Genomic DNA, 19,039 nt, shown 5'->3' with positions numbered 1-19,039 from the left:
TTTTCAACCCTTGTCATATGAAGAGAAATTAGAGATAAAATGTCTTGGTGCTCATCGGCCAAATTCAACAATGGGAAGGTATCAGTGGCTAACTGTGAGTTCAAGACAACTGGGAACTGGAGTTTTCATTGTCTGTTTATATGTAAGAACGCCCATGTTCTGAATTCTATCACTATACATTTCAAAAGTGCTGAACAAATAGTTATATTGACTACCTCCGTCTTCTCTCGCTCATTAATGTTTTAATCGAAATTACGGATTGCCTCTTATCCGCTTGTCGCCACTGCTGACAGCCGCATACCACGGGTATGACAAAACATTTATTTTTACTGCAATTTACATTGGCAACCAGTTTATAATAGCAATAAGGCTCGACGGGATGTGGTATGTGGCCAATATACCATGGCTAAGGGCTGTTCTTATGCACAACGCAACACGGAGTGCCTGGATACAGCCGGTGGTGTATTGGCCATATACCACAAACCCCGAGGTGCCTTATTGCCATTATAAACTGTTTGCCAACGTAATTAGAGCAGTAAAAATAAATGGCTTGTCATACCTGTGGTACACGGCTGTCAGCCAATCAGCATTCAGAGCTCGAACCCCTCAGTTTATAACAAGGAATAGCCTACAGTCAGGAATGCAATGCAAATCTGTCAGTTAAAAAACAGCACCCACACAAAACAGGCCTTTCGCAATATTTCAAATACAATCGAGGGAAAACACCGGTTGGTAAGAAAATGACTCCTGCTGAAAAGAGAAGACTCTATGCTGTAGGCTGCCAAAATATTTGATAAACTTCCAAATATTGTTTTACAAAAAGAGAGAGATAGGCTTTTGGCACGAGTACATCGGCCATTACCAGCTGAGCATCATTGGGTGAGTCAGTGAAACTGAAAAGCATTTTTATGACTATAATATCCTCCTCATATAGAGTACGATATATCTCCACACACCTACAGTGGGGGAAAAAAGTATTTGATCCCCTGCTGATTTTGTACGTTTGCCCACTTACAAAGAAATGATCAGTCTATCATTTTATTGGAAGGTTTATATGAACAGTGAGAGACAGAATAACAACCAAAAAATCCAGAAAAATGCATGTCAAAAATGTTATAAATTGATTTGCATTTTAATGAGGGAAATAAGTATTTGACCCCTCTGCAAAACATGACTTAGTACTTGGTGGCAAAACCCTTGTTGGCAATCACAGAGGTCAGATGTTTTTTGTAGTTGGCAACCAAGTTTGCACACATCTCAGGAGGGATTTTGTCCCACTGCTCTTTGCAGATCTTCTCCAAGTCATTAAGGTTTCGAGGCTGACGTTTGGCAACTCGAACCTTCAGCTCCCTCCACAGATTTTCTATGGGATTAAGGTCTGGAGACAGCTAGGCCACTCCAGGACCTCAATGTGCTTCTTCTTGAGCCACTCCTTTGTTGCCTTGGTCGTGTGTTTTGGGTCATTGTCATGCTGGAATACCCATCCATGACCCATTTTCAATGCCCTGGCTGAGGGAAGGAGGTTCTCACCCAAGATTTGACAGTACATGGCCCCGTCAAATGATGCGGTGAAATTGTCCTGTCCCCTTAGCAGAAAAAACACCCCCAAAGCATAATGTTTCCACCTCAATGTTTGACGGTGGAGATGGTGTTCTTGGGGTCATAGGCAGCATTCCTCCTCCTCCAAACACGGCGAGTTGAGTTGATGCCAAAGAGCTCCATTTTGGTCTCATCTGACCACAACACTTTCACCAGTTGTCCTCTGAATCATTCAGATGTTCATTGGCAAACTTCAGACGGGCATGTATATGTATTCTTGAGCAGGGGGACCTTGCGGGCGCTGCAGGATTTCAGTCCTTCATGGCGTAGTGTGTTACCAATTGTTTTCTTGGTGACTATGGTCCCAGCTGCCTTGAGATCATTGACAAGATCCTCCCGTGTAATTCTGGGCTGATTCCTCACCGTTCTCATGATCATTGCAACTCCACGAGGTGGGATCTTGCATGGAGCCCCAGGCCGAGGGATATTGACAGTTCTTTTGTGTTTCTTCCATTTGCGAATAATCACACCAAATGTTGTCACCTTCTCACCAAGTTGCTTGGCGATGGTCTTGTAGCCCATTCCAGCCTTGTGTAGGTCTACAATCTTGTCCCTAACATCCTTGGAGAGCTCTTTGGTCTTGGCCATGGTGGAGAGTTTGGAATCTGATTGATTGATTGCTTCTGTGGACAGGTGTCTTTTATACAGGTAACAAGCTGCGGTTAGGAGCACACCCTTTAAGAGTGTGCTCCTAATCTCAGTTCGTTACCTGTATAAAAGACACCTGGGAGGCAGCAATCGGATGACACAAACAACTGGATTCGTTATCCCTTTCATGCCCTGCCTCCAGTCCACTTACCGATATCTGAACAAGAGAGCCTCATTGAAATTGCAACAAGCGGTTCTGTGAAAATTGAATTTAATCAAAAGCTACTGCCAGATTTCTGGATTGGGCTGCGCTCAGAGTATCCTGCCTTGGCAAATCTAGCTTTTAAGACACTGTTTCCCTTTCCAACCACATACCTATGTGAGAGTGGATTCTCGGCCCTCACTAGCATGAAAACTAAATACAGGCACAGACTGTGTGTGGAAAATGATTTAAGGCTGAGACTCTCTCCAATAAAACCCAACATTGCAGAGTTATGTGCATCCTTTCAAGCACACCCTTCTCATTAACCTGTGGTGAGTTATTCACAATTTTCGTTGAACAGATAAGGTTTTATATGTAAGATGGTTAAATAAAGAGCAAAATGATTGATTATTATTATATTATTACTTGTGCCCTGGTCCTATAAGAGCTCTTTGTCAGTTCCCACAAGCCAGGTTGTGACAAAAACTCACACTCATTCTTATGTTTAGTAAATGTATCGTATAGTGTGTGTGTGTGTGTGGCAGACTGACAATGATGGCAATAAACAACATTTGAGAGTGTGCTGACCCTGGTGCTAGAGGGGGTACGCAGCTGGAGGCTGAATGTTTGAAGGGGTATGGGACTATAAAAAGTTTGGGAACCACTGCTGTAGGGGACTCTTTATTATGCACATGGACTTATCCCAAAAATGTATATGCTGCTAGACATATTTCAGTTCAGAATCTTTACATCATGTCGTTTTTGTGAGCTATAGTGACTTTATTCTAACACGTTGTGGATGCTTTTTGGGGGAAATCTTTCGCAATTCAATTAAATCCAAAGGGCTTTTTTGGCATGGGAAACATGTTTACATTGCCGAAGGAAGTGAAATATACAATAAACAAAACAATAAAAAATGAACAATCAGAAATGATCTCTCTGAGTCTGCAGTCCACACTGACTTACTACCTGCACGGCTGCACATGCACCTTTTGTCCAACCTAAGCAAAGCATGGGCATTGTCGACACCTAGTGGAATAGCTCGTCAACTGTAATTCAATACGCCTTTTCATTATATTTTTTATGATAATTTCAAGACAAGTAACATGTAGATTTTCCATTTTAGATAAATCAAACAAAACTTCTATGGCGTACCTGCTTTGGGTTTCGTGTTATTCCCATATAATTGTGTAGCTAGGTCTCAGGCACATTGTGGACCGACTTTTGATGACGTCGCAGATCGTGAAGAGGGCCCGCGTTCGACAGAAAAGCGTTTGTCCGCAGAAGTATCAACAAATTGACGGTGCGACTGAAATTCACAATCTAGTTGATATCAGTTTCATCCTAACTGATACATCGGTAAATCATTTTCATACAATATCCGCACAATACAATATAGAAAACAAAATATCTATCAATATATATATATTTTTACGTCTTCCTGAATTTTGAAGATGGGCGCTTGTGGGTATACGGAGTGATTGAATGAAACAACTGCGAGTGCTAGGGTAGTTAACTCGAGCAAGCAAGCCTTGTTTCGCAAAGTTACATTGTCTATTTCGTTAAAATATTTTGTAATGGTGGGCTAACGTTACTGTTATTATTGCGGTTAAGTTGGACCTGGCTAGTTGCAACAACGACCAATGGGTTTGTGTAGAATCAACTTTACACAGTTGGCTAGGCTGGGCTCTACGTAGTAGCTAATTAGATAGCTAGCTAACAAGTAGCGGCACCCGTGTCTTTGAAAGCGCCTTTGTTTGTAGTCTATGTTGTTTAACTAGCTATCATCAACTGAGTCGACAATGTTTTTGCTTGCGGATGTATAATGTGTCTGCAGTATCCACAATAACATTACTGTGCAATAGTTAACTAGCAACCGCACTAAGTTAGCTATGTTATAACACTGAGATGCTTGCGGTAATGCAAAAATGTACTCCTCCTTTCTTCCTCAGAACCTGGTGTTGCTGTGGCCTCTTTTACCTGCACCTGAAGGTAGAGAAACCGACACTATGTTTCTGTATAACCTGACCCTGCAGCGTGCCACCGGCATCACCCACGCCATCCATGGAAACTTCTCAGGTACATAACATTCTTCTCTTGGGGTCTCTCATCCCTGAGTCTATATAACATGGATAATGTAACCTGTGATCTGGTTATCATTTTTGTCTTGCCTTGCAGGAACCAAGATGCAGGAGATAGTAGTTTCCAGGGGGAAGATCATTGAGCTGCTGCGTCCAGATGCCAACACAGGGAAGGTTCACACCCTGCTTACCATGGAGGTGTTTGGCATCATTCGCTCCCTCATGGCCTTCAGGCTGACAGGAGGAACTAAAGGTGTGTGTGTGTGTTATGAGATGTATGTGTGTGTCAGCATATATGTGTGTCTGTATGTACACCTGAGATTGCCTTTTGCTGTATATACAGTGCATTTGCAAAGTATTCAGACCCCTTGACTTTTCCCACATTTTGTTACGTTACAGCATTATTCTAAAATTGATTCAATTGTTTTCTTCATCAATCTACACACAATACCCCATAATGACAAAGCAAAGACAGGTTTTTAGAAATGTTTGCTCATGTATTACAAATAAAAAAAACAAATGCCTTACTTGCATACTTATTCAGACCCTTTGCTATGAGACTTGAAATTGATCTCAGGTGCATCCTGTTTTCATTGATCATCCTTGAGATGTTTCTAAAACGTGACTGGTCCACCTGTGGTAAATTCAAATGATTGGACATTATTTGGAAAGGCGAACACCTGTCTATATAAGGTCCCACAGTTGACCGTGCATGTCAGAGGTCGAAGGAATTGTCGTAGAGCTCCGAGACAGGTTTGTGTCGAGGCACAGATCTGGGAAAGGGTACCAAAAAATGTCTGCAGCATTGAAGGTCCCCAAGAACACCGTGACCTCCATCATTCTTAAATGGAAGAAGTTTGGAACCACCAAGACTCTTCCTATAGCTGGTCGCCCAGCCAAACTGAGCAATCGGGGGAGGGCCTTGGTCAGGGAGGTGACCAAGAACCTGATGGTCACTCTGGCAGAGTTCCTCTGTTGAGATGGGAGACCCTTCCAGAAGTACAACCATCTCTGCAGTACTCTACCAATCAGGTCTTTGTGCTAGAGTGGCCAGACGGAAGCCACTCCTCAGTAAAAAGCACATAACAGCCTGCTTAGAGTTTGTCAAAAGGCACCTAAAGACTCTCACACCATGTGAAACAATATTCTCTAGTCTGATGAAACCAAAATTGAGCTCTGGCATGAATACCAAGCGTCACATCTGGAGGAAACCTGGCACCATCCCCACGGTGAAGCATGGTGGTGGCAGCATCATGCCATGGGGATGTTTTTCAGCCGCAGGGACTGGGAGACTAGTTAGGATCAAGGTAAAGATGAATGGAGAAAAGTACAGAGAGATCCTTGATAAAAAAAAAACTGCTCCGGACCACAGACTGGGGCGACGGTTCACCTTCCAACAGGACAACAACCCTAAGCACACAGCCAAGACAACGCAGAAGTGGCTTCGGGACAAGTCTCTGAATGTCCTTGAGGGGCCCAGGCTTGAACCTGATCAAACATCTCTGAAGAGACCTAAAAATAGCTGTGCAAGGACGCTCCCCATCCAACCTGACCGAGCTTGAGAGGATCTGTAGAGAAGAATGGGAGAAACTCCCCAACTACAGGTGTGCCAAGCTTGCAGCGTCATACCCAAGAAGACTCGGCTGTAATCGCTGCCAAAGGTGCTAAAACAAAGTACTGAGTAAAGGGTCTGAATACCTATTTAAGTGTGATATTTCAGTTTTATTTTTAATACATTTGCAAAAATGTGTAAACCTTTTTTTGCTTCATCATTATGGGGTATTGTGTGTTTGAGGGGAAAAAACTATTCATTTTAGAATAAGGCTGTAACGTAACAAAATGTGATAACAGTCTCTGAATACTTTCCAAATACGCTGTATATAATGATTAGTTCCATCTCAAAAAGTAGTTTGAATTGCCTAAAATCACAAGGTAGCCAGGGGACTAATAATGAGAGAGTACAAACAACAATAGCCTACAGAAAAATCTAAGGAATATCCCTCCATTGAAAACCAAATTACCAATAACCTATCCTCCTCCTAGGCCTATCAAAAGTTTTAAGACAAGTTTATGGTCTAATGCCGCAGTTATCGCAATATCAAATCATTTCTGGGTAATAAGGAAGTACCTTACTTTGATAGTTTTCAATGAAATTGGTAAAAAAATAAATAAAGCTTCTTAGCAAAGAGCAATTGGTAATCAGTGTCGTCAACATGTTAATTACACGGTTCCTAAGCAGGTCATATGGTCATAACACTGTCATGACCAATATATTTTCACCTGCCAAGAAGTTTCCTTTCCTTAAAGTTTCTCTTAAGTCCTTTGTTTTTGTTGTAATGAATTCTTTAGTCATGTTTTTTTCCAGTATTTTTTTGTAACTTGTAGAAAATCCGCTTTATAACACTGTTATGAAGCATTATGATCATTCTGTGTCACTTTACTTGACTAAGAAAATACACTTTAAGACACACTATGACCACCATAATCATATAAGCCAGATAGGCCTTTCACGTACAAGCCCTTATATCAGTCAAAAAGAGTGTGTCTTGTCCTGCAATCTGCTCCTGCGTTCATCCCAGTCATCAGCAACTGGGCGTTGGGGTAGGTGCATGTCTGACATCAATGTGTGCGCAATTACAATGAGCATTTTGCATGCTCAATAAATAAAGAAATGTGTGGTAGGTTTTGATACTCTTATGTAGGTGTCATAACCAGCCATAAAATCAAGCAATATATGTCACAACAGGTGTAAATATACTGTGTGTCATGATAGTGTTATGGTCATATTATAACAGGTTATTGTAACATGACGCTGGTGTTAAGTAAAGTGTTATCGAGCAATTCCTCAAGCAAGACTTTTGCCAGGACTGTCTGGGAGTGATCTGAGTGGGGAGGGGATAACTGTTATTGGCAGAGAGGTATGGAACTCTTTCTTATTGGTCTATTAACTATGCTGAACAAAAATAGAAACGCAACATGTAAAATGGGCTAAAATAAATGTTCCATATGAACAAAGTTTATTTCTCAATGTTGTGCCCACATTTTTTTACATCCCTGTTAGTGAGCATTTCTCCTTTGCCATTCACCTGGTTAAAAGATAATTACGCTGGGGACAAACATGACAACCCCTGTTTCAGCATGATAATGCACAGCCCCATGTCGCAAGTATCTGTACACAATTCCTGGAAGCTGAAATTGTCCCAGTTCACACAGACACAAACCTGCTCCATGCTGAAGCTCTTCCACCAGAAAGGATATTTGAAAAGATGAGCCTGTACTTAGCCTCTGCCCAGGCTTTCAACAATATTGTCTTTCGTCATGATTCATCCAGTTGTAGCAATACATTTTTCCGCTATAGCCCAATGATCGTTTTAGCGGTTTTAAATTATTATTATTATGAAATATTTTTTTGGCCAATAGTAGGCGATTACATCGTATTTTATGGATACATAATCACGATAGGACCAATGTTGACATTCGCCCAATCCTAGTGTGAAGTAGATGCAAGTTTTCTGTGTGTGGTTGAAAAGCTCGTATTTTAAATTCGAGACATTTGTGCTTTTGATCCCCAGACTATATTGTGGTGGGCAGTGACTCAGGCCGCATCGTCATCCTGGAGTACCACCCCTCCAAGAACATGTTCGAGAAGATCCATCAGGAGACCTTTGGCAAGAGTGGATGTCGTCGCATCGTCCCTGGACAGTTCCTCGCCGTCGACCCCAAGGGCAGAGCAGTCATGATAGGTAAAGAAGCTCAGAGAACTGAGAGATATGATGTTGTGGAAAGAGTTGGAAATAGTTTGAAAATTCAACAAAGTTTCAAGTTGACAAATCCTTGACTTGATGAGATGTCCCTGTTGCAATGGACATGTTTTTTGTCTGTTGTAGTTTGTTAATTACCTCTGTTTCCAGGTGTTGTAGTGTACTGATTACCTCTGTTTCCAGGTGCCATTGAGAAGCAGAAGCTGGTGTACATCCTGAACAGAGATGCAGCAGCGCGTCTCACCATCTCCTCTCCCCTGGAGGCTCACAAGGCCAACACACTGGTCTACCATGTGGTAGGAGTTGATGTGGGTTTTGAAAACCCCATGTTCGCCTGTCTGGAGATGGACTATGAGGTGAGAGCCTAGCACTGACCGCTATGATTTGTGAATTTGGTCTTGTTACAGACTGAAGAAATGGACCTAATCTATGTTTACACACAGGCTCAGATTTGCTTCTGTTTTATTCTCTATACACCAAAGTGTTGTTGAAATGATGTCTTCATGTCTCTTCTCTGACAAACCACTGTAGGGAGTTTAAACACCTCTGATTCCAACACAATCCCACTGTTGTAGCTGCTTTGCTACTAAAGATGTCCTGTAAATCCTCATCCTGTCCTTTTCATTTCCACTGACCCACGGTGTGTGGCCTATGACCTCTCCCTCCTTCCAGGAAGCTGACAATGACCCCACTGGTGAGGCTGCAGCCAACACCCAGCAAACCCTGACCTTCTATGAGCTGGACCTGGGTCTGAACCACGTTGTGCGCAAGTACAGCGAGGCCCTGGAGGAGCACGGCAACTTCCTCATTACAGGTAGCTACACTGAACAATAATGTAAACGCAACATGCAGCAATTTTCTTTTACGTGAGTTACAGTTCATATGTGACTGACCAGCTCGATTTGGTCCTATATAGCGGGGGAAAAAATGTACATTGTATAAAAGAAGAGACTCAGCGCTTGAAAATAGTATATCACACACTACAGTTGAGGAACAAGGGAAGTAATTCTGGTTTGAAAGTTGATTAACTTGTATCCTCACTTTTGATAAAATGGCCCTTGAATGTTTTGGTATACCTACTGGAGGGCTCTTTGTCTACACCCATTCAGCATCGTTCACACCCTCTTAAGCTTTAGCCCCACCCATCTCTTTAAGGATTCACATGTGAGGCCATGTACTAAACAACCAAAGATTTCAAAACTAAAGGCTGGTTTATACTACAGGTGTGTTCGTAAGTTTAATCGGGAGTGACAGTGTGCTCTGGGCGTTCGTAAAGTCAGAGCGTTTCGCTCTCTGAGTGTTCAGAGCACACACTGGACGCTCTGGCCGAGGAGTAGGGTTGATCCGAGCATTCTGACCAGTCAAGAACCCAAGCTAACTGACTAATATTGGCAAGTTTGCTAGCTACTTCCAGACAAAACTCTCTAGAAAGGAAGGAACCTTGGAAGAAACCTAGAGAGGAACCAGGCTCTGAGGGGTAGCCAGTCTTCTTCTAGCTGTGCCGGGAGGAGATTATAGCAGAACATGGCCAAGATGTTCGAATGTTCATAGATGACCAGCAGGGTCAAATAATAGTCCTGAGGCATGGTCCTAAATCAAATCAAATGTATTTATATAGCCCTTCTTACATCAGCTGATATCTCAAAGTGATGTACAGAAACCCAGTCTAAAACCCCAAACAGCAAGCAATGCATGTGTAGAAGCACGGTGGCTAGGAAAAACTCCCTAGAAAGGCCAAAACCTAGGAAGAAACCTAGAGAGGAACCAGGCTATGAGGGGTGGCCAGTCCTCTTCTAGCTGTACCGGGTGGAGATTATAACAGCTAGATGTTCAAATGTTCATAAATGACCAGCATGGTCAAATAGTAATAATCACAGTTGTCGAGGGTGCAACAAGTCAGAACCTCAAGAGTAAATGTCAGTTGGCTTTTCATAGCCGATCATTGAGAGTATCTCTACTGCTCCTGCTGTCTCTAGAGAGTTGAAAACAGCAGGTCTGGGACAGGTAGCACGTCCGGTGAACAGGTCAGGGTTCCATAGCCGCAGGCAGAACAGTTGAAACTGGAGCAGCAGCACGGCCAGGTGGACTGGGGACAGCAAGGAGTCATCATGTCAGGTAGTCCTAAGGCATGGTCCTAGGGCTCAGGTCCTCCGAGAGAGAGAAAGAGAGAGCATACTTAAATTCACCCAGGACACCGGATAAGACAGGAGAAATACTCCAGATATAACAGACTGACCCTAGCCCCCCGACACATAAACTACTGCAGCATAAATACTGGAGGCTGAGACAGGAGTGGTCAGGAGACACTGTGGCCCCATCCGACGATACCCCCGGACAGGGCCAAACAGGAAGGATATAACCCCACCCACTTTGCCAAAGCACAGCCCCCACACCACTAGAGGGATATCTTCAACCACCAACTTACCATCCTGAGACAAGGCCGAGTATAGCCCACAAAGATCTCCGCCACGGCACAACCCAAGGGGGGGCGCCAACCCAGACAGGAAGACCACGTCAGTGACTCAAGTGATGCACACCTCCTAGGGACAGCATGGAAGAGCACCAGTAAGCCAGTGACTCAGCCCCTGTAATAGGGTTAGAGACAGAGAATCCCAGTGGAGAGAGGGGAAGCGGCAAGGCAGAGACAGCAAGGGCGGTTCGTTGCTCCAGTGCCTTTCCGTTCACCTTCACAGTCCTGGGCCAGACTACACTCAATCATAGGACCCACTGAAGAGATGAGTCTTCAGTAAAGACTTAAAGGTTGAGACAGAGTCTGAAAATGGAGCTCTATAGGAGAAAGCCCTGCCTCCAGCTGTTTGCTTAGAAATTCTAGGGACAATTAGGAGGCCTGCGTCTTGTGACCGTAGCGTACGTGTAGGTATGTACGGCAGGACCAAATCAGAAAGATGGGTAGGAGCAAGCCCATGTAATGCTTTGTAGGTTAGCAGTAAAACCTTGAAATCAACCCTTGCCTTAACAGGAAGCCAGTGTAGGGAGGCTAACACTGGAGTAATAGGATCAAATTCTTTGGTTCTAGTCAGGATTCTAGCAGCCGTATTTAGCACTAACTGAAGTTTATTTAGTGCTTTATCCGGGTAGCCGGAAAGTAGAGCATTGCAGTAGTTCAACCTAGAAGTAACAAAGGCATGGATACATTTTTCTGCGTCATTTTTGGACAGAAAGTTTATGATTTTTGCAATGTTACATAGATGGAAAAAAGCTGCCCTTGAAACAGTCTTGATATGTTCTTCAAAAGAGAGATCAGGGTCCAGAGTAACGCCGAGGTCCTTCAGTTTTTTTTATTTGAGACGACTGTACAATCATCAAGATTGTCAGATTTAACAGAAGATCTCTTTGTTTCTTGGGACCTAGAACAAGCATCTCTGTTTTGTCCGAGTTTAAAAGTAGAAAGTTTGCAGCCATCCACTTCCTTATGTCTGAAACACAGGCTTCTAGCGAGGGCAATTTTGGGGCTTCACCATGTTTCATTGAAATGTACAGCTGTGTGTCATCCGCATAGCAGTGAAATTTAACATTGTTTTCGAATGACATCCCCAAGAGGTAAAATATACAGTGGATATAAAAAGTATACACACCCCTGTTAAAATGCCAGGTTTTTTGATGTAAAAGAATGAGACAAAGATAAATCATGTCAGAACTTTTTCTACTGTTAATGTGACCTATAATGTGAACAATTCAATTGAAAAACAAACTGAAATCTTCGAGGGGGAAAAATGAAAAATAAAAACCTTACAATAACCTGGTTGCATAAGTGTGCACAACCTCTTATAACTGGGGATGTGGCTGTGTTCAGAATTAACCAATCACATTCAAACTCATGTTAAATAGAAGTCATTACACACCTGCCATCATTTAAAGTGACTCTGATTAATCACAAATAAAGTTCAGCTGTTCTAGTAGGATTTTCCTGACATTTTCTTAGTTGCATCTCAGAGCAAAAGCCATGGTCCGCAGAGAGCTTCCAAAGCATCAGAGGGATCTCATTGTTGAAAGATATCAGTCAGAAGGGTACAAAATAATTTCCAAAGCATTACATATACCATGGAACACAGTGAAGACAGTCATCATCAAGTGGAGAAAATATGGCGCCACAGAGACATTACCAAAAACTGGACGTCCCTCCAAAATGTATGAAAAGACGAGAAGAAAACTGGTCAGGGAGGCTTCCAAGAGGCCTACAGCAACATTAAAGGAACTGCAGGAATTTCTGGCAAGTGCTGGCTGTGTGCTACATGTGACAACAATCTCCCGTATTCTTCATATGAATGGGCTATGGGGTAGGGTGGCAAGACGGAAGCCTTTTCTTACAATGAAAAACATCCAAGCCCGGCTGAAGTTTGCAAAAACAAACATCAAGTCCCCCAAAAGCACGTGGGAAAAATGTGTTATGGTCTGATGAAACCTAGGTTGAACTTTTTGGCCATAATTCCAAAAGGTATGTTTGGCGCAAAAACAACACTGCACATCACCCAAAGAACACCATACCCACAGTGAAGCATGGTGGTGGCAGCATCATGCTTTGGGGCTGTTTTTCTTCAGGAACCGGGGCCTTAGTCAGGGTGGAGGGAATTATGAACAGTTCCAAATACCAGGAAATTTTGGCACAAAACCTTCAGGCGTCCATTAGAAAGCTGAAGAGGAAGTTCACCTTTCAGCACGACAACGACCCAAAGCACACATCCAAATCCACGAAAGCATGGCTTCACCAGAAGAAGATTAACGTTTTGGAATGGCCCAGCCAGAGCCCAGACCTGAATCCAATTGAACATCTCCGGGGTGATCTGAAGAGGGCTGTGCACAGGAGATGTCCTCGCAATCTGACAGATTTTGAGCACTTTTGCAAAAAAAAGTGGGCAAATATTGCCAATCAAGATGTGCCATGCTAATAGACTCCTACCCAAAAAGACTGAGTGCTGTAATAAAATCAAAAGGTGCTTCAACAAAGTACTAGTTTAAGGGTGTGCACACTTATGCAACCAGGTTATTGTGAGTTGAATTTTTAATTTTTCCCCCTCAAAGATTTCAGTTTGTTTTTCAATTGAATTGTTAACGTTATAGGTCACATTAAAGGTGGAAAAAGTTCTGACATGATTTATCTTTGTCTCATTATTTTACATCACAAAAACCTGGCATTTTAACAGGGGTGTGTAGACTTTTTAAATCCACTGTATAGTGAAAACAATAGTGGTCCTAAAACGGAACCTTGAGGATCACCGGAATTTACAGTTGATTTGTCAGAGGACAGACCATTTACAGCTACGTCTATTGACAAACTGATATCTTTCCGACAGATAAGATCTCAGTCCTAGGGCTGAGAGAGAGCTTAAATTCACACAGGACACCGGCTAAGACAGGAGAAATACCCCAGATATAACAGATTGACCCAAGCCCCCCCCCCCACACAAACTATTGCCGCGTAATTACAGGAGGGGTCGGGAGACACTGTGGCCAACCAGGCAGGATATAACCCCACCTACTTTGCCAAAGCACAGCCCCCACACCACTAGAGGGATATCTTCAACCACCAACTTACTACCCTGAGACAAGGCCGAGTATACCCCACGAAGATCTCCCCCACTGCACAAACCCGAGTGGCGTGCCAACCCGGACAGGAAGATCACGTCAGTGACTCAATCCACTCAAGTGACGCACCCCTCCTAGGGACGGCATGGAAGAGCACCAGTAAGCCAGTGACTCAGGCCCCATAATAGGGTTAGAGGCAGAGAATCCCAGTGGAGAGAGGGGAACCGGCCAGGCAGAGACAGCAAGGGCGGTTCGTCTTGTGTCTGACCTCAGATAATTCTCTGTTTTTTTCATTCTTTTGTCCATGCTCATTGCGGTACACACAGTGACACAAAACAGGAGAATGAGTCATTTTCTCTATTCAAACTGGTTGAATATGTGATTTTTATACTGCCTGCACCTTCAACTCACAACAGGTGAGTTCAATTCCAAAGTAAATGATAATCACCTTCTTGAATTCTAACTGCTTCTAGACAGTGCCATTTTAGGGCCATTTTCTTGTGGAATTAGCTAAGATTTAGTAAATTATTCAGATTTGTTTGTTTTGTACAACTGCATACCGAAGACATACATTACATTTTACATTTTAGTCATTTAGCAGACGCTCTTATCCAGAGCGACTTACGGTAGTGAATTCATTTCATACATTTAATTTCACGCATTCTTTAAAAAAAAAAAAAGTTACATTTTTTTTTGTACTGGCCTCCCGTGGGAATCGAACCCACAACCCTGGTGTTGCACACACCATGCTGACATTGCAAACACCATGCTCTACCAACTGAGCCACATATGTGGATACCAAAATATGTTTTAATTTCAACAGTTTTCTGGAAGAAATTGTGCATTATTTGAAGAAAGTGCAAGGGTTCAAATATTTTTGTCCACGACTGTATATAATAATTAAAGAACAGCAGTAAAATAACAGTAGCGAGGCTATATACAGGGGGTACCGGTATAGAGTCAATGTGCGGGGGCACAGGTTAGTTGAGGTAATATGTACATGTAGGGCTCCCAAGTGGTCTAAGGCACTGCATCTCAGTGCTAGAGGTTTCACTACAGACACCCTGGTTCGATTGCAGGCTGTATCACAACCGACCAAGATTGGGAGTCCCTTAGGGCGGCGCGCAATTGGCCCAGCCTCGTCTGGGTTTGGCCGTCATTGTAAATAAGAATTTGTTCTTAACTGACTTGCCTAGTTAAATAAAAGAAAATGTAGGTGGAGTTAAAGTGACTATGCATAGATAATAAACAGAGAAGCAGCAGCGTGAAAGGGGATGACGACAATGCAAATAGTCTGGGTAGCCATTTGATTAGCTGTTCAGGAGTCTTATGTCTTGGGGTAGAAGCTGTTAAGAAGCCTTTGGACCTAGACTTGGCGCTCCGGTACTGCTTGCCGTGTGGTAGCAGAGAGAACAGTCTATGACTAGGGAGGCTGGTGTCTTTGACAATTTTTAGGGCCTTCCTCTGACACCGCCTGGTATAGAGGTCCTGGATGGCAGGAAGCTTGGCCCCAGTGATGTAGTGGGCCCTACGCACTACCCTCTGTAGTGCCTACTAGCAGTTGCTATACCAGGCAGTGATGCAACCTGTCAGAATGCTCTCGATGGCGCAGCTGTAGAACTTTTTGAGGGTCTGAGGTCCCATGCCAAATCTTTTCAGTCTCCTGAGGGGAAGTAGGCTTTGTCGTGCCCTCTGCAACAGGTCAGTTATTCTACGCTCTGGCACACAGAGGTGAGTGCTCTGAAATCGTATTAGATAGCCAGAGCGAATTTACCAGCTACGTCTATTGACAGTTGTCGCAGTGACATGAACATTCTATTGAAATGCATAGTGTTTAGACGTGTAGCTAGCTAGCTAAACAATGAACCATGATCCCAACTCATAACGTTACTACCCTGCAAGAATCTGCAGGGAGATAACCAACCAGGTTCAATGTTAGCTAGCTAACATTAGGCTATAACTAGCAATGCAAATGGCTCTGAGATGCAAGTGATATTACTACTCAGATCATACATGTAAAGTTAACGAGCCGGCCAGCTAACGCTAGCTAGCTAACAGTACACTAACTTGACATGAAAACAACGTTCTGACTAAATTGGAAACGTATAATATCTGAAAATGTAGCTAGTTAGACTTTCTTACCCGTATACATGGATGGACACTTCTCCCTCTGTGTCACGGATGCCATGGTTGCCCTTAGTTTGACAATGTAATCCTGAGACAGGTGTTTTATACAACCGCATTCTGGGTGTTTTCTTTTCGACTTTGCAATCAAATGCCAGAATGTTCTCCATCTCCTTAGCTGTCATACTCTAATTCCACTGATTTCAAAACTCGGTCCAATAGAAAGTGGAGAGGAACACTTACGCAGTTCTACTACGTGACATCTTTCAAAAAAATCCTTGTTAGAAAGGATTGCCTACACATACTGACCAGCTCATGTTATAGACAGAAGCGTGCTACATGGCAGACCAATCTGAACTCATCTCTCGGCATGTCCAGACCATTTATTATCTCAGCCAATCATGGCTAGCGGGAAGGTTGCTGCTCTTCCATGGCCAATGCAACTAGGCTTGTAATTTAACATTTTTATTTGTATTTACAGATGGCATACAAGTTTGTTGTTAAGGCACATGAAAGTTCACATGTTCCAGAAGGCATTTCTGCCAAAAAGAAAACGCATTTTGATAAATAAAAAAGTTAGTTTTCCTGTGAAGTAGTGTTGTGCAACATACACCTAGTCACATGTATAAGGAAATCAGTCAATTGAAATATATTAATTGGCTGCGCGAAGTTGCTGTTGGTGGGAACTGGAACGCGCTGTCGTACACGTAAATCCAGAGCATCCCAAACATGCTCCAATGGGTGACATGTCTGATTATGCAGGCCATGGAAAAACTGGGACATTTTCAGCATCCAGGAATTGTGTACAGATCCTTGCAACATGGGGCCGTGCATTATTATGCGGTGATGGCAGCGGCTGAATGGCACGACATTGGGCCTGAGGGACTTGTCACGATATATCTGTGCATTCAAATTGCCATTGATAAAATGCAATTGTGTTTGTTGTCCGTAGCTTATGCCTGCCCATACCATAACCCCACTGCCACCATGGGGCACTCTGTTCACAACTTTGACATCAGCAAACCGCTCGCCCGCATGACGCCATACACACTGTCCTGCCTTGTGCCTGGTACAGTTGAAACCAGTATTCATCTGTGAAGTGCACGCTTCTTCAGCGTGCCAGTGGCCATTAAAGGTGAGCATTAGCCCGCTGCAGTGGATTACGACTTCGAAAGACCCTGGTGAGGACGACAAGCACGCAGATGAGCTTCCCTGAGACAGTTTCTAACAGTTTCTATCAGCTGTCAAGGTGGCTGGTCTCAGACGATCCCTCAGGTGAAGAAGCTGGATGTGGAGGTCCGGGGCTGGCATAGTTACACGTAGTCTGCGGTTATGAGGCGTGTTGGACGCATACTGCCAAATTCTGTAAAACAACTTGAGGCGACTTATGGTAGAGAAATTATCTGGCAACCGCTCTGGTGGACATTCATGCAGTCAGCATACCAATTGCACGCTCCCGCAACTTGTAACATCTGTGGCATTGTGACAAAACTGCACATTTTAGAATGGCCTTTAATTGTTCCCAGCATAAGGTGCACCTGTGTAATGATCATGCTGTTTAATCAGCTTCTTGATATGCCACACCTGTCAGGTGGATGGATTATCTTGGCAAAGGAGAAATGCTCACCAACAGGGATGTAAAACAAATTTGTGCACAATTTCTGGCATCTTTTATTTCTGCTCATGAAACCAACACTTTAGATGTTGCATTTATATTTTAGTTCAGTGTACATTATTTCCAGTAGAGGGCAGTCAGAGCCAGGTTATGAGTTGTTTGCAGGCTGGATTATTTATATATTTTTTACACTTAGGTGTAAACCTATTGTGTGATCATCACCCTTTCCCCCTCTCTTCTCCAGTTCCTGGAGGCTCTGATGGGCCCAGTGGAGTTCTCATCTGTTCAGAGAACTACATCACCTACAAAAACTTTGGGGACCAGCCTGACATTCGCTGTCCCATCCCACGTAGGAGGGTGAGTTTCTTATGTTTTATAAACGTGATTACAGATTTCAAATAACTTGGCTAACAAGACATGGTCAAACCTGTTAACAGTTTGTATGGATCACAGTTCATTTGATACCATCTGCACTGTGCCCTCAATTTTTTTTCTTTTGCCTGAACACAGAATGACCTGGATGACCCTGAGCGAGGCATGATCTTTGTCTGCTCAGCCACCCACAAGACCAAGTCCATGTTCTTCTTCCTGGCCCAGACGGAGCAGGGTGACATTTTCAAGGTCACCCTGGAGACCGATGAGGAGATGGTGAGGCCAGCAGGGTGCAGTCTGAGACTGGAACTGGGGGAGGGTGGCAGAGGTGTTCATCTGATGTGTGGGAAATAGAACTGTGCTGTTGAGGTGATGAGTCTTCATGTCTCTTCTCTGAAAAAAACATGGAGAGAGCATAAACACCTCTGATCTCAGCATGCACACACACTAACTCGGGTCAGTGTTCACATGATGGGATATTCTGGGATTCCTTCTATTTCAAATAAACGTTTGTATCCCCCAGGTTACAGAGATCAGGATGAAGTACTTTGACACCATCCCTGTAGCCACATCCATGTGCGTGCTGAAGACCGGCTTCTTATTTGTGTCCTCAGAGTTTGGTAACCAGTAAGTCATTCATTACACTGCAATACCTCACACATCCCATCTATGTCCATGCCTCTTGCTCTCTTGTGTTCATTGTCTTCTCTCTTCTCTCTCTCTGCTAGTTACCTGTACCAGATAGCCCATCTGGGAGATGACGATGAAGAGCCAGAGTTCTCCTCTGCCATGCCCCTGGAGGAGGGAGATACCTTCTTCTTCCAGCCACGCCCCCTCAAGAACCTGGTGCTGGTGGACGAGCAGGAGAACCTCTCCCCCATCATGTCCTGCCAGGTGTGTGAGAATCTCTTTGTGTTGTATGTTTGGTGTGCGTGCAACGGTTTTAGCTTTTGATTCCCATGGATTGTGTAGTGGATGAACTTAGTGAGGTGCCACACCTTTCCCTCTGTTCTACTGAACCGAATTGTAACAGCTTTAGCTGGGGTAGATGTGTTTTCCCACTATTTTTAGCACAATGAACCTGATTTTGACTTTACTTGAATGCGGGTTAGTTGGAGTACAAAGATTCTTGTCTTATTTGTTTCCCATTTTT

At 43.5% G+C, this 19,039-nt stretch overlaps 1 protein-coding gene across 1 annotated transcript in view; it reads left to right on the top strand.

The window, feature by feature from the left end:
• Positions 1–3,471: 3,471 nt before the first annotated feature.
• Positions 3,472–19,039, top strand: part of sf3b3 (splicing factor 3b, subunit 3) — a 52,582-nt gene continuing 37,014 nt past the window's right edge. The window contains exons 1-10 of the mRNA XM_045688179.1: positions 3,472–3,748; positions 4,342–4,468; positions 4,568–4,723; positions 8,043–8,213; positions 8,415–8,587; positions 8,904–9,045; positions 17,759–17,871; positions 18,025–18,162; positions 18,410–18,513; positions 18,615–18,780. Coding sequence (XP_045544135.1) covers positions 3,617–3,748; positions 4,342–4,468; positions 4,568–4,723; positions 8,043–8,213; positions 8,415–8,587; positions 8,904–9,045; positions 17,759–17,871; positions 18,025–18,162; positions 18,410–18,513; positions 18,615–18,780 — 1,422 coding nt within the window. The 5' untranslated portion in view covers positions 3,472–3,616. The remainder of the gene's footprint in view (positions 3,749–4,341; positions 4,469–4,567; positions 4,724–8,042; positions 8,214–8,414; positions 8,588–8,903; positions 9,046–17,758; positions 17,872–18,024; positions 18,163–18,409; positions 18,514–18,614; positions 18,781–19,039) is intronic.

The sequence above is a fragment of the Salmo salar genome, chromosome ssa10 (genome assembly GCF_905237065.1).
Source record: "Salmo salar chromosome ssa10, Ssal_v3.1, whole genome shotgun sequence".
Classification (NCBI taxonomy): Eukaryota; Metazoa; Chordata; class Actinopteri; order Salmoniformes; family Salmonidae; genus Salmo; species Salmo salar.
This window is presented reverse-complemented; position numbering and strand designations above follow the sequence as displayed.